Here is a 22,722-nt window from a genome sequence, read left to right on the forward strand (position 1 = left end):
TGAAGCTGGAAATCAAACTCCTGCCTTCTTAGACTCACACCAACACTTTTGTCTTTGGAGATTATTTCCTATTTAAGAGATAGGTCTGGGTAGCATAGCCTGGATGTAAACACACACTGGAGTATGCAGTTTGGGTCCATTGGTATTAATGTTCAACTACATGCTTGTACCCTAAAGTTCAGTTTTTTACACCCATCAGCGATTACTCCATGCAAAACAGGCCAATGTTTGTGCTGCATTAGTTCAAAATACTTCAAATTGAAAAAAAAAAAAAAGGCTGAATTTGTAAAGGAGTAATCATCCTAGTTGGTTAGGGACTGCATGTTTCAGGACATCACAAAGTACAATAAACGCAGCACAGAAAGTTCACAGAAAACTTCAGATAGACTTACAAACCAGAAGTCCTATGCCCCTCCCTCTGCAAGTCACAGACATACCTGTCCAAACATAAAATTGGGAGATGAAAGATGACTGCTGACTACTATCTGAGATGCTCGGCAAAGGTTGGCAGCCAAATTATTAAGGATGTTAAAAATGGAATAAAGCAAGTAAAAAAAAATATTTCTGTGATTCTGTATATATTTTACTGAACTCTGACAGAAAAGTGTGGCAGACCACAATGCACTGTGTTAAAGTGATAAACATAACGCATCTACAGGATTTGAAACCTGACAGTATTTCCACTCTAATCTCTACATTCAACAAGTTAAAGTATACTTTCAAAATAGAAACAAGATTAAGGATGAAATGAAGAACAAAATCCTTGGAATAAAATTTAGAGAAGCCACAAATCAATCTGAATAGATACAAGCTTAGTGCTGACCTACTACACTGTAGTTTACACTGTACTACTATGTTCACACTATGAAGGTGAGATTAGACTGGCACAAATACTTCCCCACTTTCCTGTCATACTTGATTTTCTCCTCAGGTGAGCAAAATGAGAAAGGCATGTTAAACCTAAAATGGAGTTAAATTTAATTTTGTCCTATATCTAACATAAGGAAGAAAATTTGACAGGATGTATTCAACTTTTTAAAATGCTATCAAAGCAAATGAAGGTGGGTAAGATAATTTCTGAAAGTCATATTTATGTAAAACCCATTTTGCTGAAGTGGCAAAATTAAGAGACAAGTCTTATAGTTTGTCCTATGAGGGGAAAGATCTTTCAATATAGTATAAAGTGTAAATTTAAACTGACACTTAACTTGGGGTGTTATGCAAATTATTTCTCATACACTGAATGAAATAAAACTTATAAAAGGTAATGTGATCCTGAAAATTCCCGAAAGAAGGAATTAATGTTAATGTAAGTATAACATTTATTTTGAATAGTTTAAACGATGTCAAATGAACATGAATTTATGCTAGACAAGGAAAGCTATGTATTTAGGAATTCTTGCAATAGGCCAATTCAGCTGATGACAGTAGCATTTTAAATAGATGGTATTTTAAATAACTATTTATTGCTCCAAAGGAGCAGTTGAAACTTACTATAATAAACATACAACGTGGTTTTTAAACAGTTCTCAAAACACCTAAACTGGCTACCCAATGCCACACATGTTGTTGTTATTAGATATCATTTACATAGCATTGTAAATTTACACCGTATTCAACAAAAAATTGAGTTAGGCCCATTCCCTGCGCCACAGGGGCTGTAAAAAATGTTCCCAGATATAAAGCCACATGGTGGGCCCATTAAAAAAGCAAGGGAACTTTCAAGCTCTGGTAGTAATACTGTTTTCTAAAAATGATTCTGACAACTGGAGTCCTACACACCAAGAATCTTGTATTAATAAGGGTTGGGCTGAAAACAATCACCAATGGCAAATCATGAAACAAAAGCCTACGAGAATGGATACAGCACGCTGAAGTGACATCCTGAGCTGACTCTGATGGGTTTATTCAGTGCATGGCAAAGACAGAAAAGGAGCACCCTTCACTATACACTTCTCCATACTTGCTACAGCTCCAGGTTAACTGTACAAGTGCATTTATGGGGAAAAATAACACTCAAATGAGGCGTGTGGAGCAAGCACTGAATAAGAGCAGAGCACAAGGAGTTCAAACAAAGACAGAGCAAGAGCTAGCGCACAATAAGATTACCAGCCCAAGTCGTGAAGGTCAGTGCTGCTGTAGAAGCTGCTTTGTGTGTTACTTAAGCCCGTATAAACTTGCTACATCCAGAGACATCAGTAGCTCTGGAAACTTCCTGTGGCGCAAGGAAAATAACAAACGCAGCACAGAGGAGGTGGAGGGCAGAAAAGTGCAGGAAAGCCAGTGCTGCTTGCTCCAGAGAGGTCGTAACTTCTGTCCCATTAACAAAGTGCTTTAGCTGTTTGAGAGAGGTTTTGAGGACCAACACAAAGGGAGAGGGTGCTTCAAAACTTAGAATGGATAAGTCCTTTAGTCAACAGGTCAGAAATCCTGCAGTGTTTGAAAAGTCCCCAAACGCTTACTCTAGAGTAAAGCTTAAGTTGTGCAAGAGGCTAAAAGGTCTTTTATGTGAAGGAGCTGGCAGAATGACAGGTCTCCAGACTGGGATACTCGTGGCAAGTTTGATACCCATAGTTTTTCACCATAATCTGCCTCAGTGGAGCTCTGCATCATTTATATCTGTGCTAGAACAGAATCTAGGGCAGTGATCTGGGAAAGGCCTAGAGACGCAAGTTCAAGGGCTGCAGCTCTTACCGCAAAACCAAAATTAAATAGATGTTGCCCCAGAGGCCAGTGATATTATTTTATATGGCAGCATTTTGGACCACTGCTGTAGATCAGTGGTTCTCAGATTAGCTCATTCATGGCACCAAACAGCAGGCAGGAAAAAAAACAAGGCAGCAGATTGCCTGGAGGACCTTGCTCTTTTGACTCTGCTTTCAGAGCTTGGCAGCAGCCGGACTAGTGTCTGATTGCCTGGAAAACAAACACTTTATCAGTGTGGTCAAAATGCTTGACCAAGCAGAGGTAGTGTCATGTACCGTATACACTGAAATGTACACAGTGTGCATATGCAAATGAAAAGACACACATTCCAATGAAATGCTATGGTGTTGTCTGATGTAGGAGGAAGATACTGCAATACTGTATGAATTTTATACATTATTTAGAACGTAATCAACGTGATAGAGTCTTGATTGGGGAATTAATTGCAATCATAATGGCATACTCTTGATATTAATTTTAATCCTTATCGTTATAGAAATTTCACTTACATGAGAATTCTTGTAAATAGTGTGACAAGGCAGAATTTTTACTGAGGCAAAAAAGGAAGGGAATGGATAACACAAGTAACAGGACAGATTATCCCATTAAGGCACCCAGTGCTTTATCCTCATCACAGTGGAAGTATTATTAGTGTAAAATAAAGTTGCTGAAAAAATGTTCATTAGCACTAGAACTACTTTGATGTCCAATTTATTACAGAGAGTTAGGAGAGAAAAAAATGATGTCCAGAATAACTTCTCATATAGTCATGACTTTATTTGACTCCCACTACACAACGTCTGCAGCTGTCTTTTTCCTGAAGGGAGCACAGACACTGGTTTAATCATAATTACTCATGAGTTTTCTCTTTGCCTTTTAAGGCATCAGTAATTCCCAAAACCTAGAAAAATTCAGAGAAGGCTGACGGTATGGAGGGGAAGGGCCAAAGTGAATAAAGGAAAACTTCTTATGCTTCAAGAGATATACTTTTGCTCTTGAGTATATCACCAAACACTGCAACAGATTTGTACTGGTGAGTTCAGTTGTGTTCATCTAGATCATTTACTGCTTTTCACACTGATTTTGAACACGTATCAGTCCTATGTTTACAGACATTATGGCTCAAAAGCAAAATACATAACAAGCTATTGCAGCAACTACTTCTCTGGCTCTGCTGAAAGAGTTTGGTCCTGATCATGGCATCAGTCTATCTATACGATCTGTTTCTTCTCCTAAAGTAGTCAGCAGCACATCATTTGACTCACTACAATGTACCTCAGAGCATTCAAAAAGTTCTAGTTAATTTTTTCTGTTCAGTGCTACATCTAGATAACCCTTAAATCTGCAGGTAGACAAATACTAGTCACAGACTTGAAGTAGTCCACTCTGAAAAAAAGACTGAAAACCCTCTTGAACTTTGGGCCTTGGCTCTACTGCAGTTGGCCCTTTCAGAGTAAGTAATTTATTCATACTCAAAAGGCTGGCCATTGCAAGCATACCTTCCCTGGCTGCCTCATAAATGCAGTCCCAAACCTTTATTTAATTACATACAACATGCAATGCAGCAATTTCCCTTTCTTCAACATGCACATCCTCAAGTATATATTATGTTTTCATAAATCATCACACATGATGAAGATTTCTGAAAAAACACATGGGACATGAACCTGAATCTTTAGGGAAAAATTTATCAAATGTGTTCACAGGCATTTTCAGTGGAACTCAAAGAGCTCATCTGCAACAAAATATTTAAACAAAACAACAAATGCCAAGAAACACTGTGCTGTTACGAGCAAAGTACATTCACCTTCAACCTTTTTTCCTTTACTGTGACATTTTATAGGCTCTCCTACATGTCTATATTCCTAAAAGTATTCATTCCTGACCTATCTTCCAGTGTTCCTGCAAGAATCTTCACATAAGTATAATTCACTTATATAAGTCTAGATCATTAAAGCTTCAGCTTTCACTATGCCACATGACTGCAATAAATACAGTATTCTTCTGTGCTTAGATAAGAAGACAATATTTTGCATCTTTTGACAAGTCTGCTGAGGTTTCCAATAAGGTTACAACAAATTTGAGACATTGTAGTGAATGCTCACCAGGATTTGTAAGATCCTCAGACTTTCTCACTGAAATGTCTTCAAATACAGGAAACATCAAGCTCAAACCCAAATAAAAACAAGTATTCTTGATAGGTCCAAAGCCTTTTCTGCAGAAGTGTTAGAAGTCAGGGACACCAGCTCCTACAACTTCAGTTTTGCCAATAAACGTTTACAAAGCCCAAGACCCATGTACATGCATCCAGGCAGTTGTGTAAAAAAAATCAATAACACTGGTGGCATAGATAAGGAAACTTGACTGAAAACACATTAATTTAGGATGTTAATTTAATGCAAAAAGATAATTCCACAAAGCAATCAAGGCTTATAGAAGTCAAATGGTCATGAACATAGTTTGTCACCTGAAAAGAACTTTTGGTTTTTAAGAAAGGAATTTATTTCTGAGGAAAAGGGCAGAGTTGCTTATCATACTTTCATTAACAAAATTCAGGAAAACTGTATTCAAAATTAAAAAGTCTCAAACACAGAAAATTTAATAAGATTAAGATCTATTGTGAAAGCTTTCCAAAGAAATATAAATTGCTGTCACTTCAGAAATTTACTGTGTGTTCTATGTTCTATGTAATATAAAGTCTTCTTGTGTGCTTGCCATGAACCAACAACATCAGAAAGTGTGTGATAGTCTGTTGCTCATCACTGATTGCCAGTTCGCGCTACTGTAAAACCCAGAAACATTCCCAAGCTCATGGGTGCTCTGGCTTCTGCTTTGAGGGAACCCTGTCCTTCAGATATGTGACCTGCAAATAACACAGAAGTGTCTACTACACAACCTGACAATGAATACGAGGGCTGGGGAGGACTGCAGTATGCTACACATACTTCCAACAGTTGTGAAGGAGCAGGATAAGCATCGAATTGTGTAAGCAGCTATCTACATTGTGCTCTCTAACCAGGTGATGAGTTGGGGCAAGAAAACTAACAGAAATCTCAATCCGTTAGAAGTAAAATTAAGAAGTACATAAGGCTAAAATGTTCCTGTAAGCTCATGCAAAATGGTATTTTACATTAGATCTTAATGGAAGGCTTTCTGACTCCATTGGGCAGGATAGATCTTTTCCTCTAATTCTATTGTGAAGGCATACGAATGACTGCTGAATGACCCTTAACGATGAGAAGGAAGACCTACAAACCAGATATTTGTGTTATGGCCCTGTCCTTTCCCTTTTGCAGACCCCCTGAAGTTTATGTAGAAGAAATGCTTAGAAGCTGACTCCAGAGAGCAAGCTCATAATTTCGAATGGTTGAAATGATGGTGGAAGTATTGCACAATACCACTTTGTAAAAGAAAGCACATAGCAGTTGCAATAATCTGGAGGCTCCAGTTGTCTCCACTCAACTCAGCTTGTTAGTTGTTGTTGTATTTTATAGAGTTGTTAATTTCCAAACAGGTTCTCATTTGCAACTTTAATCTTCTGTTGCTGTGCTGATATTTTCTGTTGACTGTTTGTGCTGATATTTTCTGTTGACTGTTTTTGTTTGCCTTTTTTTTTTTTTTTTTTACCCCAAGGCACAAAACCGGTGTTTAATGAAGTTTTTATTCCCATTTTTCTTAAACCCAGGCAAACCCATACCTGAATTAATCCAGGCTTCTAACATAATTTTTCACCTTTGGTGTCTTTTAACTCCTTTAAGATATAAAGTTTCCCCCAAGCTTATTTATCACTCCTGTTTCTCACATTCATTCTGTTCCTTTGCATATGTCCTGTTTTCCTTCTCAAGAAATCCTCATATCCTTAGATTTCCAACTATCAGGTCTAATTCAATGCCTTCTGAGTCCCAAGAGATGCTGGTGCCTGTCGGCATTAGCACAGACAAGGGACCCTATGCATAGTGATTTACATACCTGAAGTTCTTGTATGTGGCATCCAGAGCATGTAGAATCATAGAATAATAGAATCATAGAATGTGTTGGGTTGGAAGGGACCTTTAAAGCTTATCTAGTCCAACCCTCCTGTGGTAAGCAGGGACATCTTTAACTAGATCAGAGCTCAGAGCCTCATCAAGCCTGACCTTGAATGTCTCCATGTAGAGCAAAGACCCCAACATAATCAATGATGAAGGACCTAAAAGGAATAAATTCAATTGGCTGTGTGGCAGAATAGAAAGAATTAGTGGACACCTTTTAGGGGACATTATGGACAGGGGACACAGACATGGGTCACAGGTTTACAAGTTCACAAGTTGTTCCTAAATTGGTGTTTGCAGCTGGTGCTTAGAACCATATGCAGATTTTCTTTCTCATGTAGCAATATTTCAAGCAAAAGTTGATTATGAAGGTATGACAGAGTAGCTTAGCCATTGCCCTGGAAGACTGTGGGGAGACTAAATTTGGGAGTAAATATAGAGTTTGATTGTAAACCGTACCGATATTAGTGTACAGAATAAACTAGATGTGGACTAAAAAAATATCTGAGAGATGAGTCCTTTTGGTTTTTCAGTAATGGGTTTCCTCATAGTGGATGAATCCAAATTCTTTCATACAACTATAGACAACATATTTAAGTAACATACACAGAAGCTGAATGCTTTGTGTATTTGTTTCAGTGATACAATATGATGCAGCACACTGGACTGTAGCTTTCTAATTGATTGGATAGCCCATTCCACGATGATTTTTCACTAGAAAAATTCTCTCAGGAGGTTTTCTCAGGTTTTAATAGCACAGGCCTCAAACTCAGGTCAGTAAAACTTCAGTGAAGTTGAGGGAATTGCCTGAACAATGAAACTGGGTTGCTATTTTGTTATTAAGATTCAGATGCCCCTGGAGTGGAGTGGCAGGGTACAGGGCGACGTGGCCAAATGAAATTAATTTAGAGGTGGTTATATACTGGCAGTACAGAACACCCTTTGTGGTTCAATCACTACTTTCAAACAATAAAAAATCCCCACAACTACTGAAGACGTCTTTTTGGAAACATGAGAGGAAATGGATGAAACAGGAGTGTGACCCAGTCTTACAACAGTGAGTGCAATAAAACCATACTCAAAATGATTTATTCAATGCGAATAAATACCTTCAGATATTCCCCCCCACCAAGGACTATTTTGATGCAGTTTTTGTGCAAGCAGAAATGTAATCCAGAGCTGCATGCTAAAAGCCATTGCAAATGTATGCAGATGTCAGCACTGGGGAAAAGTGAACCATGCAAAACTAAAAACATAAATAGAAAGCATCCATTGTGACAATAAAATCTTAAAATTGCTACTAAATGTAAGCAAAGAATGTTTTGGAAGGTAGTAACAAGGCCACTAGAGAAGCTCTTTGCCTATCTGAGCCTGAGAGTTAGCAGAGGCTCAAGACCAGTGTGGGAAATGAAATTTTAAAATAAACACACCCTGAACTTTAGAAAAGGATGAGATACTCTTTGCAAACAAATCACACCCACAGATCTGAAAGGACTTTACAGCGCATAACAGAGCTTGCAGTGTAAAGAGGAGAAAGCTATACGGAAGGCAGAAAAGGATGAAAAGAAGAAAAGCATTTCATTGGGGATTATTTCCACATATGTCCTCGTGCAGACATTGGTTGTGTGATATAACAAAGAAGAATAAAATGAACAGAATGGAACAGAGAGCTTGCAAGAGAAAAACATGTCTAGAGGGACAGGCAAAACTCTAGAAAAGGCTCTGAAGAAGAAGGATATACAATATGAATAGCAGACATATGGAAAGACAAGTACCCAAATGCAGAAGAAAAAGAAAAACAAAACCAGAAGCATTTCTTCTTTTAGATGAACTGGCACACCAGTTTGCCATGTCTTGTGTTGAAAGAGATTGACAGTCCCTCAGAGCAGGGACTGCTTGCTTCTTACAGGGTGTTCTAAAGTGTGTCACAATGGAGCCCTTATTCTGCATGCAGCTTTGAGGCACGACACAAATAAGAGGACTTCCTTTTTTAAAATGAATTTCTGAGTTCTGAGAACAATTTGGCAGTGATTATAGAATCATAGAATGGTTTAGGTTAGAAGGGAGCTTAACGATAATCTAGTTCCAACCCCGCTGCCGTGGGCAGGGACACCTCCCACTAGACCAGGCTGCTCAAAGCCCCATCCAGCCCGGTCTTGAACACTTCCAGGGATGGGGCATCCACAGCTTCCCTGGGCAGCCTGTTCCAGTGCCTGTTATGACTGAAAATGCGCTGTTGGTTTGATGTCTTCTGTCCCAGTGCTCCACGGCTGGGTAACTGGATGCATAACTGTAACGGATAACTGGATGTGTAACTGTAATCTAAACTCTAAACCCCGTCTAATCCAAAAAAACCTTAAAGCACTTGACTTACCTATGAGAACAGAACCCCCTGGACTGACAGTCATTTTTGTTCCTGAAGGAGAGGTCAGCACTGAACGGGTGCCGGTCTCAGCACTGGAAAGTATTGCTGTCAGGTCTTCTAAGTAAGGAAGAGGTCGTGGAGGCTCTGGTAACAGATTGGGAGACTGAAGTGATGTGCAACACTACAGCAGAAAACATCTCAAGGACATACCCCCTCCCCGCCCCCCCCACACACACTAGCTATTGCTGCATTATTTGCCATGCTGCAATATTACCATTTCAGAGGAGCAGACTAAGCAACTTCGGGCAACCACTAGAGGTGCACTTTGCCTCATGGCAGGTAAAGCACTAGAGAAATTATTAAAGTAACATCTGGATCAGTATGACCACAAAATAAAAGCAATTATGTCTGAAGGCTACCATGGCACTCTCATTGACCCTCTTCATATGCGATGAAAGGTACATGGTATCAGGAGATACAGCAGCTTGGATGAAAGAGCAAATTTATACAGCCTAGAAGCTGAATCAAATGTCCATGGCAGTCAGTGGAAAACTTTTTAATGTCTGCTACAAGCTAGATCAAGCCCTGATTAAATATGGTTAGAACCCTGCCAAATCCTGTGGTATACTTAGGCAGAGCTCCAAAGGACCAAGAGTTCAGAGCTCAAGGGGATCAGTCTATGCTGAGAACTGCAGGATTTAGTTCTTTATTAACCATAATGCTACTTTAAAAATCGATCGTGTTACCTATCATTCTCATTCTCAATTCTGTTTGTCACTGAAATGATGGAATACGCGATTTAAGTGAATGGTGGCTTCATCCCCTTTCAATTAGATCACGGCACACACTCAGCAAGTTTTCTATCGCTGATCCCGTTCAGCACCAGAAGTAGGAGTCCTGGATGCTTGAACAGTCTCTTTCTGTCAAGGAACTAAAAATGTGATTTCCCTACAAATATAAGCAGCTTGCATAACTCACAGTAACTTTCCATCTTTAAAAACTCAGACATTTATAAAGATCAGAAAAAGATTTAAAGATCATGTGGGAGATTTTATTTAAAGACTGAAACACATATTCTTTTAGACTGAGTTTCTAAAGCCAGTCTGGATTCACAGGGAAATCATGTGAACATTCATAAAGGGGGTTTAGTGTTGCCTGTGAAACTGAGAAATCTCACTTTACAACTTCCTCTGGAAGCTGCATCATCCATGGGACCTGTGCTCACCCTAGTCATGAAAGATGAGAGCTGTAACAGGTACTTGAATGCTGTTGCACCAATAACAGGGACTAGGTTTCAAAATTTGACACTTCACTATCAAATGTACAGAAGCACTTACAAAGTCTGGCTGGATCATTCATCTGCCAGGCATGGAGAAGCGGTAGAAGATGAGTTACTAGGAAGAAAACCCTTTTCCCACACATCCAATTTCCACCAGGTAACATTTCCACCCACGCTTCACAGCTGACATTGTCTTTTCAAGTCACCCAGCTGGGCTTACTTTCTGTTGTTTAGAAACCCAAGAAAAAGTAAACTTCACCCTTCACAGAACTTGGGAAGTGATTTTTAGAAGTGCACTGGGTTTATGCACCTGTCGGGTGTGGAACAGGTCAGTATCACACAGCCATGTATGGAAAGGCTGCTCGGCAGAGGCAAAGCAATTCACAGAGAAAAAGTGGCATCATTCTCATTTCGGGAGAGCCACTTTAAGAAATGGTTAATAAATGCTCTTCTCAGGTATTGAGTCTGAAAGAGTAAAAATGAATATCTGGGACGTGCAGTCACATTTTCTCCTTATTCATCTTCCTTTTACCACCACCTTGTTTCAGGTGATGCTGCCCAGAGAACGAATGCAGACTGACTGTTCTTAGAACAGGGCTACCTGTATAGCATTCCCTCTTTCCACATCCTCTGATTAGTTCTGCAGGCTAGATGTGCCAGCAGCCACATTACAATTGCTGCAAGTGCAAAAATACCCTGGACTTACCAAGAACCAACAGCTGGGAGCTTTCAGTTACCTCACCACGAAGATTGGCTGCCTTGCAGGAGTACAACCCCTGATCTGACAGAGAAACATTTGCAATTAGCAGCAGCCCATCATGCAGATGGTGAGCAGAGGAAAGCTTGACCTTGTTCTTAAACCAAGTAACTTCTGCTTCAGGAACACCTGGAAAAACATTGACAAAATGTAACACAAGTAAGATACAGTGGTTGCTAACCAAACAGTGTTATGGTTGCTACAGTCAAAATTGTTAAGATAGAACAATTAAAACAATATTTTAATATGACTTCCAAGTGACAATTTTTGCAGTTCAGAAGTGTTTAGTCAACTCTTTCACATTGCCTGCCCTTATGTTTCTTAGGTCCCTCTGAGATGGGGCAAAAGAGTTAAAACTGAATTGAAGTCTTCACTTTTAGTGTCACAGAATTGTACAAGTGAACTCTGAACTCATCACTCTTAAAGCAAGCCTCTGTTGGATCGTAACAAAGGTTAACCTAGCCTATTATTCTGTCTCTGGAAGAAGCCATAAGCTGGTGCCTCTCCCAGCCTCCCACTAGTTTTCAGCTCAGGAACTCTCTGAGCCAGAAGTAGTTTCTGTGCAGTTAGAAGCTGTCTATCGATTTATCTTCTATTAATTCATTTAATCTTCCTTTTTGAAATTTTGCAAACAATTAGCATTTACATCCTCAAAAAAAGCAGCTTCACTGGTTTCACCAGGAGTCTTCAGACAACAGATTGTTACAGATTCATAACCCACGATAATTGCCTCCTTTTGTGTGCTTGGATCTGAGGTCCAGCTATCTCTGCTGGGTACCCTCTTGTAGTAATGGGTTTTGATGTGTAGCTGGCAAGACCACTGTTCTTGCAATACATAGTATTTCCTTGGCATAGGGATTTCTACACCCATTTAGATATACCAACCAGATCAGGTTAATTTAGTGTTACTGACTACTAAACAATTGGTTTATATGAAATGGTATTGGAGGTCTCAATGGATGGGACAGACCTATGGAGCTGTGCCTGGGAGGAAATGATACTGTGTGGACCATGTCTGTAAGGAGTAGCACATCACTAATCCTAGTAACCGCTGGAGTGCATGCTCTCCCATTTGCAGTACCCTCTGTATGGGTACCCGCTCCTCTTTCACATGAACATGCAGTTTCCTTGTGTCTACTGTAGATTAAGGACATGCACACAGACGGTTACTCTGAAGTATCTGCTGCCCACCTTAAATCCATCTCTGCCTTGTATCACAGCAACATGTTCCTCTGCCTATTGCCAGTACCTTTCTCGTTGTGCCTCCACATCAAAAACCAAAACCCACTCTGTTTGTCAATTCTGTGGTCCTGGCATCAGATAGACCTCACTTAGGCTGTGGTCATTGAGCACGACCACCCATTTGGCTGTATTCATAGTGACCGCCTGATTGCAGGTGCCTCGCTAAGCATGTGCAGATGGAAGTGGGAAAGGGAGATTCTCCCTATTCGTCCACATCAAAGCATTGTGGCCTTTTCCCCACCTCTTCCAGAATCACCTGGTGACTTTGCCAAGACATCTGGAACGAGTATGTGTGATCTTGGCAGCCAGGAGGGAAAGCTGAAGCCCTGTAAGGGCAGAGAGGCTCATGCACTTTCAGGAAGTAGCAGGAAGCAGGCTGTAAAAGACTGCAGGGTTTTTCTCACCTTTGTCTGATGGTAAATAGCATATGCTAATCTGGACCCTTCACGGCATACCCAGGGAACTAATCATTCTTGTCTACAATGCCATTTTCCAAAGGCTTACCCTTGTTTGTGTTGCTACAACTCAGCTTTTTTAAAAGGGTGGGCTGTTGGCCTGTTTCTGACCCCCGCGCTGGCATAGGACCAGTGCACAGCTCTCCATCTGGCTGCTACTCTTTGACCTATGTGGCATGGGTGGGCCGACCACCACTTAAAACCTCACTCTGATTTTTTCCAGAGCATCGAGGCAGAGTCCTTAGGGGATCTCAGACAACCGCTGAGTAGCAAACAACCCCAGCCCTTGAGTTTATTCAAGCCTGTGTGTTTATTGTGTTTCCATTGCGGGGAAAGGAAGTTTGAGAGTTGAGCTCTGAAGAGCAAAGGAGAGAAAATGAAGACTCTTCCAATTCTGCAGTCCCTGACACTCATATCCCAGCGCTTGTGCTCCCAATGCCACCCTAGTGAAGGGATGTTCCACTCTCTCTTGTAGCCTAAGCTACTTAGAATGCACAGGTTTTCACATTATGGCTATTGACAAACTGAGGCATGGAAGTATCAAGAAATGTACCTCAGAAATAAACAATTACAAGATTATAAGATTAAACAGCTTTCTCCAATTCTAACCAGGGCTCATCTTTCTTTGTTTTGAAGATCAAAATTGGGCAGATCTTTCAAGTATTTCTTGAAAATAAAGGAAGATAAGTGCAAATAGTGGGAGAAGAGGAAGGGATGAGGAGTGCTGAGAAAGGTAAAGAAAAAGGGAAAGGGACAATGAGGATTTCATATGACCACAGTCCTCAAGAGTAGAGATTCAAATAAAATAAATAATTTAATACAAAGAAACAGACAAAACTAATTTGCTTCTTGCAGACAGCTGCTCTGCTAATCTTAGTCCAGAAAGGCAGATTCCTCTTGAATACACTTCACTAGCAGATGCAACAAGGGGTTAAAAGTAAGAACCCTTAATGTTGAGGTATTACTGCTAAGTCTTGTAGAAGTGCAGTGTACCTACAAAAAGCCCAGCAGCTCTACAAAAACCTTTTTCTGACTGCTGCTCTACAAAGTGTGTTCTTCCTCTGCCTTTAATGTGAAGTTTCCACACTAACAGGAGATTTTTTGAAACTAACCTGTACAGCTGTTCCTACAGTTTGGTTTAGCAGTATGTGTCAGTGAGCAGCAGCTTCATTTTCCTTTGTGCTTCCACCTTTAGTGACATGTATAAGCCTCAAGACAGGAATAAGAGGCAGCCAGCACAGGGATGAGCCAACACATCATTGCGCAGCGTTGCCACAAGGGGTAGCAAGAGCATTTCAATCAATTGTGTTGGTAACGGTGAATGACAGGGGACAGAGCGCTGAGTGTGTTTGCCTGGCAGAAACAATCACAGAGACTGAAAGTCTGAGAGGTGCCAGCTGGAAACAAAACTCACTTTGCTGGGCAGGCAAGACTTTACGTGGTGAATAGTTATCCAAGCCTATTCTTCTTCAGCTTTCCCCTCCATCACTGTGTGTGTATCCAACACAAAAAGGCTACCTGGGATACGGCAGCAAGCAGAACTGTGCATGCTGATCAAGACACTTTTGCTAAACCAGGAGCTTTTGGGGAAAGGAAGCATAGCCATATAAGGATCTAGCAGTGGTGTCTTGTTTCCAATGCCACAATATTCTTGAAATAGTGACTTGCATGTCAGATTCTGGTATAGTTGATGAACTAGTCACAAAGCAAGGTAAGAACTAGAAAAAGATAACCGCTAGCATATAGATGAAATACAGAGGAAAGAAATATTTAGGAGAGCGGAAAAAGCTGCAAGCTGAAACACCAGAGAGCGAGGGATATACAGGGCAGGATGGTAGTATATTTTAAGTCACTCTTCCAAACCTGTTCTGACTCAACAGTGACTAATGATACATGACACTTTGCAGGCAGGTGCCTCTGTTAGAAGTCTTATGGCCTGAAGGGTACCATGCATAAATGCCCTAAGAATAGATTTTTAAAATTAGTTCCTCCTTTCACGTCCAACTGTATTTTCAATAGCAGCTTGGGCCAGATTGGTTGAGGCTTCTGAATGAATACCTGTACAGCTTAAGTGCTGAAGTCAACAGAAGTCAACAGAAAGCTTCCTAGTGATATTGATGTGATCCAAATTGCTCCCACATCCCATTTGGAAGTAAAATTGCCCACAGCAATGAAATTGCCCACGCCAGAAATGCTGCTCGTTTTCTGAAGCTTGGAGAAAATCCTCCAGCTGGAAGTCACAGACATCTGCAAGACTCCTCAGTGACTTTTGGATGGGACTTCCCTTAGGATTAGTTTTGGAGAACTCTGGGTATGACCACAATCAACTAACTATGTTTAAAAAATATTATTTCACCTCTATAGACAAAGTAACAAAGTTATGTCAAGTGAAATAAGGCTGATATTCAAGCTTGAACAAAACCACAACACCATCTTTGTGGTATAACCAAATTAGAGTTTCATCCTGACATAATTTGTATCAGGGGCCAATTAAACTCTAATGCATCCAGAAAGATTTTGTTTTCCCTTGTCTTACAGTTAATATCTATAGATTTCAGCTAAGAGCATAGATTTTGACAGTGCCTGTGCTGTTCATAAGAAGTTAAAGAGCAATATATAATTACTCCCTAGTCTCTGGGAATGTTCTCTTTCATTATCTCTTGTTTTTAAGAAACCTTCTCCAGGCTTATCAACACCTGTCAGCAGCAAGTGTATATTCCTGTCCCTTGACAGCAAGAGCAGCTTTAGAAAATGTCATAACTGATCCTCATACTTAATATTTTTCTTACAAATATTTATTCTGCTGTCCTGCTGACTCTCAGTAAAGACGCGTCCCTGTATGAGCCAAGACACCAAGATCCAATACATGCATGGTCCCATACTACAGACTATACAGCACAGTGATAGCAACATAGCTTATAATGATAAGATTAATAGGCACCAAATTCTGATTTGGAACAACTCTCAGTTGCTGTGCTGGCTCAGGGCATCTTGAAATCACTAGAGGGAAAGTACTAGAAGGAAAAAGAAACTTCTGTGAAGAGTTTTTTCATCTAGGTAAGCCTCCACATAATTTCTGGATGTTCATTTCCTTTCTAATTACGTTCACTTCATTCTCACACTCTAATTTCTTTTTTATTATCAGTTGTTATTGCATTAACCATTGTGCATTAACTTACTATGGTTTGATAGGTACTTCTGGGGAACTTTGGCAAATGACATAGCCGTAAAGTTCATCTACTCTGAAGAAGTAACTAGGATATGACACGTTTGATGACTGCATCAATAGTGCATGTTACTCTTCTTCTTGGAATTGATTATTCTAAGTAGAATTACCAAAAATATATTAAAAGGTTGAATAATCACAAGCCTGATGCTAAACCAAAAAAAATTGTGCTTACATTAGAAGAAAAATTATATTTATTGTAATTTTCTTTAACAGCTTTTATGAGATGGTATATTTTCCAGGTGTAGGTGAGACAGCTGATAGAAATCACTCTGTTCCTGGATCTTTTCCCATACGTAGCTTTTTTAAAAATTGATGTTGAATTATTAACACTGTTTGTATGAAAATAGGTTTCTAATGCCTATAAAATAGTTTTGCCCTCATTAATCACTCTCTTATTCCCTCTGTCACACCACAGCTCTTGGTTTATGGCTTCACTGTAATTTCAACGGTATTAATCTCTGGTGTCAAATATAGTTGACATTTTCCGCAGAGGCAGTAGCAGAAGATAAACATGAAGAAAATTATGATTTAAGCAAATTTATTCTGTATCAGAAGTACAATAATGCCTGTAGATAGCAAAAAGCCTTCTTCTGGTAGAGAAGACAGCGATGCTGCTGTGACACTGCAAAAATTTGCCTTGTGGACATACATTGTCATAGTAGGTAGACTTCATAAAATTGCTAGAGATTATTTTCCTCTCAGAAAAGGCACTGAGTCTGTGCCCCTGACCATGCTGTGCTCCCCTCCTGTAGTTTTCTGACACCATAAGAACTGTGACAACTTTGCTCAGCCACGTCCTGTTCTCTTCATGATGTCTTTATACTGAAGGGAAACGGCTGCACTTCTTAAATCAGCAATCACTGTCTACGCATTCTGTGCCTCCTCATCTGCAGCTGAGAGAACCCAGAGAGAGAAATCCAAAATAATTTATGTTCATATAATACTTGTCTCTTTTACGCCGTGCCATGCAAGGGCCTGGGGAAAAAAGAGTACAGCTTTCATATCCTTCTTCCTTGAAAGACACTGGACATGAGTCTCCTTGCAAGGGAGTGTCAATTGCCTGTGTTGAGAGGGCAATAGGATTACTGATTTTACTCCTGCATTAACCACTAGGAAAAATGACACTGTATTTTTCTTTTATTAATCCCACTGAGAGTAATTAATAATAATAGCTGTTGGCACAGCTATTGTGCATGCTTTGCTAAACGACAGATGACCAAACACTGAATTTTGAGCCAGATACTCTTTTCACTTAAGAATTTGTATAGGGGTGTGGTTGGCAACACTTGAAGAAGGAAAACTGAAAACAACTAAGTGCTTAAAGTGAGCAGTAAGTGTAAAAAAAGCAGGACATTTGTATATTTGCAGTGCAGATGCTTATTTGGAGTCATCTGAAGTAGCTGCTAGGGACAAGAAGCTAAAGCAAGGGTCTGAGGGACTTCATACAAGTTTTGACCGCAGATATTTGTATAACACTCAGCATGGCTTGCTTTGTGCTTTATAAGCTGATCCCTTTCCCTCCCGTTCACTCTCATACTATACGTGAAAGTGTAATGAACCAAAGGGCTGGCCCTGGGTCTTTAGAGATTTCCCAGCTCTCTCTTCCCCCACCCCTCCTCCCATACCAACACTATTCCCACCAACGACCATAGGACTGCAACACACAGATAAGGTTAATCTTTTTTTGTCACCATTGGAAAGAGACAAGTGGACATTGTAAGACTGAGGGATATTCAGTCTCTGGCTGGAAAACAGTTTCAGGGAGAAGCCTGTTTCAGCAGAATTCCTCTGAATTCCTGCACTCCCAAGATAAAAAAAGAAAAATCAGAAAAAGAATGTGCTAACATACCATTAATTTGAAAAAACAGAGTTTGGCAGAAAAAGAAGGAACTAACCGGAGTGGACTTTGAAAACCCCGTCAATAAGGAAATGAGTCAGTCCATGCTTGTGTATTCTCACCAAATGTCCCTAACAGGCAGGAATGTGTATCAGTTATGTTGTATCCACATCATAGCTGTCTCTAACAAAGATGCCTGTCATATTGTCCTAGCCCAATTTTCTTATGCCACTACACTTTTTTCATTGGTATTGATAAAAAGAGGACAATTTTTTTGCTAAGAATTAGTGGAAGCAGTGAAGTTTGCCTTAGTTCTAGGAAAATCTTGCAGTTTCACCCAGCTGCACCTGGAGACACCAATTTAGCAAAGAATCCTACAGAAATTTAGAGCTGAAGTGCGTGGGAGACCAAGGAATTTCTCACCTGCAACCTGGCAGCTAATGGTAATGTTTGCTCTCTGGATGGTTTTCACTGTGCTTCCAATATCAACAGTGACAGCAGGCGATTCAGTGTTGATCACAGTAGCTCTTGATGCCTTTATCAGCGGCTTTCCTGTATAAAAGAAGCACCAGAGTTTATCAGACCAAGCACGCTGGACTTGCATGGGACAGATGGCCTGGGACACTCTTTGTGAAAGTACCTACACGGGACAGGTGGATAAGGTAAAATGCTGCAGTGTGAGGCCACCTGCTCTTTATAATATTACAGTGTCACCAAATTCCATGGGAAAAGTTGTCTCGGAGAATGAAAAAGCATGCTTAGAGCAGAGGCAGAAGAGCATTAAAACCATGTGGGGTAACCAGCTGAATCAATAAACACCAGTACAATTGGGGCTGCAGAGAGAGGCTTGCCTGGTACTGCAACCAAAATACCACCCTTTGCCAAAGGCGAAACATAGGAAAAAGAAGCCTGAGTGATGGCCACTGACGCACTAATAGTGCAAGAGGTTTAGAGCAACATGCTGTAGAGCAACATTGATCATGTCTTCTTTAACCTACAGCGGAAACACTGGGATTGGGAAGCCCAGGCCATAACCAGAAAGTTTTCCCATAATGGCTGGTGTAAGAAGATGAGGGACATAAACAAGCTCCTTTCTATCAGATAACCTGTTTTGTTTTATCTGAAGCCTGTAGTAACGGTGTTATGCATTAACATTATCTCTAAAAAGATACCTGCTTTCCCCACAACAAACTTTTCAAATTGTTTTCAGTGGGCTTCCTAACACCGATGACAGCCAGCGAGGGCTGTTGTGCCTGTCTGTGTGGGATTAGCTATAGAGTTATCCATCAGGGGCTTGAGGAGCCTTCTGCAACTCCTTTTGTAGAGCACTGTAAAGTCATGCCTGCATGACACAAAGCAGTTCAGAGATACTTGGGCTTAGCTCTGAGAGGGGGGAGTGAAGCTGCAGAGCTGACAGAGCTGGGTTAAGGCAGCTGTCTCTCCCAGCCAAAATGCTTTGCAGGCAGGATGACGGCCAGAGGGGGCAGAACATGACATCACTTTAAATGATATGGGGCTTGGGTGTTTTGAACTGGGTGCTGTACCTTCAAACTCATCTTTATTCAAAAAGCCTACAAACACGTTTTTTCCCCTTTAAATAAGTGGTCATAACCAGAACAGGTTCAGATATTGTCATTTGCCTCCAGAAACTGCAGTTTTAGGCTAATGTCTACCACTGGCTTCATTTGTGTGTTAATCCGGAGGTGACCAAGGAAGAAAATATAGAGGTGAGAAAAAGAATTTGGTTTCACTGAGCTCATGGAGAATCCTGAAAATTTAATTCAGCCCTAACTATAAATTCCTCTATATAGCTACATTTCCAGGGCTTTTAAAGGATGCCTTTCATCTGGAATTCCTGCCCTGGAATTCCTACCATATTAGTTTGGGCTTTTTTTTTTTTTTTTTTATTTTGGTCCTTTTAATGTCTAAGAATAACAAAGTAAAATACTACATTTTACTGTTGAAATATCTCCAAAAGCTTTTGATGCAAAGCCTAAAGAAAAGAAACAAAAATTCTTCAGCTATCCATCAACCTTTTATTTTCCTGATTGGTTTCCACAATCTCATCAAAAGATTAAAAAAAAAAATCTATTAGCCGTTCAACCCATAAACAAGTAGCAAACCATTGAGAAAAATGGAAGCATATTCCACTGTCTTTTTTTTCCATGCATGTGTTAAACTAATCAGAAAATTCTTCAATGAAATATGCTTTCAGCCCCACTCCTAATCCCTCTAAAGATGGTCTCAGCTTTCCAGTTTTTATGGAGAAAGTACTTCCATTATGCCAAAAAGTTTGTTGCTTTGTTCCAAAAACTGCTCAGTATCTCATTTTGATATTTATGGCCTTATTTTATAAGATGTTCCGCTCTTTGCTTGGATGTGAGATGGAAATGTATACCAGTCCCTAAGCAGAGTTCAACTTGAGTCTGGGATGCATGAATGTTAATTCATCTAAAAAGGTTAAGCTACAGCCTTGATTATTAATTATAATCAAAAAGCTAATAGCCCTCCTGTGCCACATGTATACCTAATGCTCTATTTATTTTTCTACAGCTTTATGCAAAACTGCCTCCACAAATTATGTTGTACAAAGACCATGGCTTTTAAACTCACTGGAGCAATATGGACAGAACAGCAGTTTTGACTGATGATTTTTTAATCTCATGTTCAGCTTCTTGCTGGTGCAACATGAGGTTTACTGTGGAGTTGCTCCGTATAAAACACTATACTGTCTTAGCAGCAACACTACTGCCCTGCTGCTCAGGGTTCAGCAAAGACATTTCTGATCTGCAGTAGTGTAAAAACGATCAGTCTCTTTGTTTTTGCCTACATATAATAGGTAGCTGTGATGCAGATCTTTCTTTTCCACCTTGGGGGATTCAGCTCTTCCCCTTCTAGGGGACAGACAAGGTCTCTCTACAGTTGGTTTATTGATCATCAGAGCCTCACTGCTTGGCCATTGCTGCACTCTTAGACTTTTCACTATAAAAAAATCAAACACATCAACAGCTATTCCTTCCTCTAATCATACATGGATCCATCAGCATCTGATGGTAAGTGCCCACACTCTGGAGGCCTCCAAGTGCTTCCACATTCTGGAGCAGTGAAATAGAGAGGTCTGAAAAATCAATAAGCTCTCTAGCATTCCTAATGTGTTCCCTTTTGCCTTTGTGATAAATAGGATCCTCCTTCTCTAAGACCTCTTTGCCTCATCACGGTCCTTAGCTGCCTCTTCTGTCCCTTCATCTTACTCAACAGCTCCTATTCATGTTTGCCGCTCTGTCCTTCTACTAGTCGTGATGTGGTTGCGAGCCTCCTGACATTGCCTACCAACAAACCTTGAAGAAGCTGGGTTCGTGCACTACCTCCCAGTTCCTTTGGCTTTTATTTGGGTGAGTTTTCTTTAGAAAGGAAACCTAAACTAACAAAGGATATTTAGTCTGCTTTAGAACTCAACTGTTACTAGAGAAATATAAACACAGAAGGTCATGTTTCGTGAACCTGTATTTGCCAGCAATTGAAACAGTGTCAGCCATGCTTGTGCCACAATGGATCGAATATGATACGGTGCTTGATCCTGAAAAGGGCTATCTCTTCAGCTCTGGTGTTTTTCAGGTTTGCCTAATGTGCATCTGAAAAAGTCCTTCGATCAGTCTGTTAGACTTCAGGAGATCAGTGATAGGTTTAAAAAGAAGCATATGAACTGGGATGCTTGGGCTGCGCTGCCCGTACAGGCTGTGAATAACCAGGATGAGCACTGTCTTGAGAGCACAGCAGATGCAGCAAGTGAGAAAAAGCATTGACATCTTGCAGAAATCCACAAATATCACAGACTGTCTGTGAAAGTTAGACTGTGCCTCAGGGTTTTTCAGAGTTCGTACTCTGTGTTTTCACCAGCGTACCTCTGTTGACCCAGCATCCCACAGCCCTTGCCCACCCAGCATCCACAGCCATCTGTTCCCCCACGATTGATTTCTGTCCAGGATCACAGGAGTGGAAGGGACCATCTTGCAATCACAGAGAGCGAGCTATTACCTGCTAGAGTGACAGCAATGGAGACAGTGTCAGATCCCAGGGCACTGGATGCATTGCAAGCATAGAAACCCACATCAGCTTCCACGGGTGCTAGAATCTGCAAGGAGTCATCAGGCTGAAGTAATATCCTGGAGTAAAGCAGAAAGAAAGATGTAATAGTCTTTTAGTTTGTGTGAGAACAAATCCATTTACTGGGATTTTTTCAGGTTTAGGTTTGTTGGATTTTTTTACAGTACAGGCCTTCAGGCCTGTAAGTCTTACATTGAGACTGTAAGCTGTGATCACTTAAACTAAATTTTAGTCTCATTCACAGTTCTACTACTACTGATTTGTGTATTAGAGAAAGATTGCTCAGTACTTCGGACATCTGCCCATGGTTTGTGAAAACTCCTCCTCTGCTGTGTCACTTCCTGTATGATGTCGAATGAGTTGCCCAGCTGCCCAGGCTCCCAGTTCTGCAAAGCAGGCGTAGCGATAGTAAAGAAAAAAACCTAATTATTGCAATGGAAAAATCACGAAGCCTGCTGAAGCTAGGCAGAAAGAAGGGAAGTGAACCACAGGCTCAGTGTCAAAGCCTGAAACAGACTCCAAATTCTTTGATTGCTGGGCACTTTGTACAAACTCAGCAGTCTCGCTGTTCCCCTAACAGTCAGTGAAAACAGAGAGGAACACTCAGCTCCTCCTTGGGCTGAACCAACTGTTTCTTTCCTCTGCTAGTGAGAGGAGCCTACCATGATCTCAGTGTACTGCCCATGTTTAAATGGGATGAATTTGGCCTTAGAGCTC

General features: G+C 40.5%; 1 protein-coding gene across 3 annotated transcripts in view; it reads right to left on the bottom strand.

Annotated features, from left to right (window-relative positions):
• ADAMTSL1 (ADAMTS like 1) overlaps positions 1–22,722 on the bottom strand; it is a 468,821-nt gene that overhangs the window by 18,201 nt on the left and 427,898 nt on the right. For all 3 annotated transcript variants that reach the window (XM_054186241.1, XM_054186242.1, XM_054186243.1), the window contains 4 exons: positions 21,937–22,064; positions 18,325–18,453; positions 11,088–11,267; positions 9,112–9,246 (listed from right to left, as the gene is read on the bottom strand). In XM_054186241.1, the coding sequence (XP_054042216.1) occupies positions 9,112–9,246; positions 11,088–11,267; positions 18,325–18,453; positions 21,937–22,064 (572 nt within the window). The remainder of the gene's footprint in view (positions 1–9,111; positions 9,247–11,087; positions 11,268–18,324; positions 18,454–21,936; positions 22,065–22,722) is intronic.

The sequence above is a fragment of the Rissa tridactyla genome, chromosome Z (assembly GCF_028500815.1).
Source record: "Rissa tridactyla isolate bRisTri1 chromosome Z, bRisTri1.patW.cur.20221130, whole genome shotgun sequence".
In the NCBI taxonomy this organism is placed as follows: domain Eukaryota; kingdom Metazoa; phylum Chordata; class Aves; order Charadriiformes; family Laridae; genus Rissa; species Rissa tridactyla.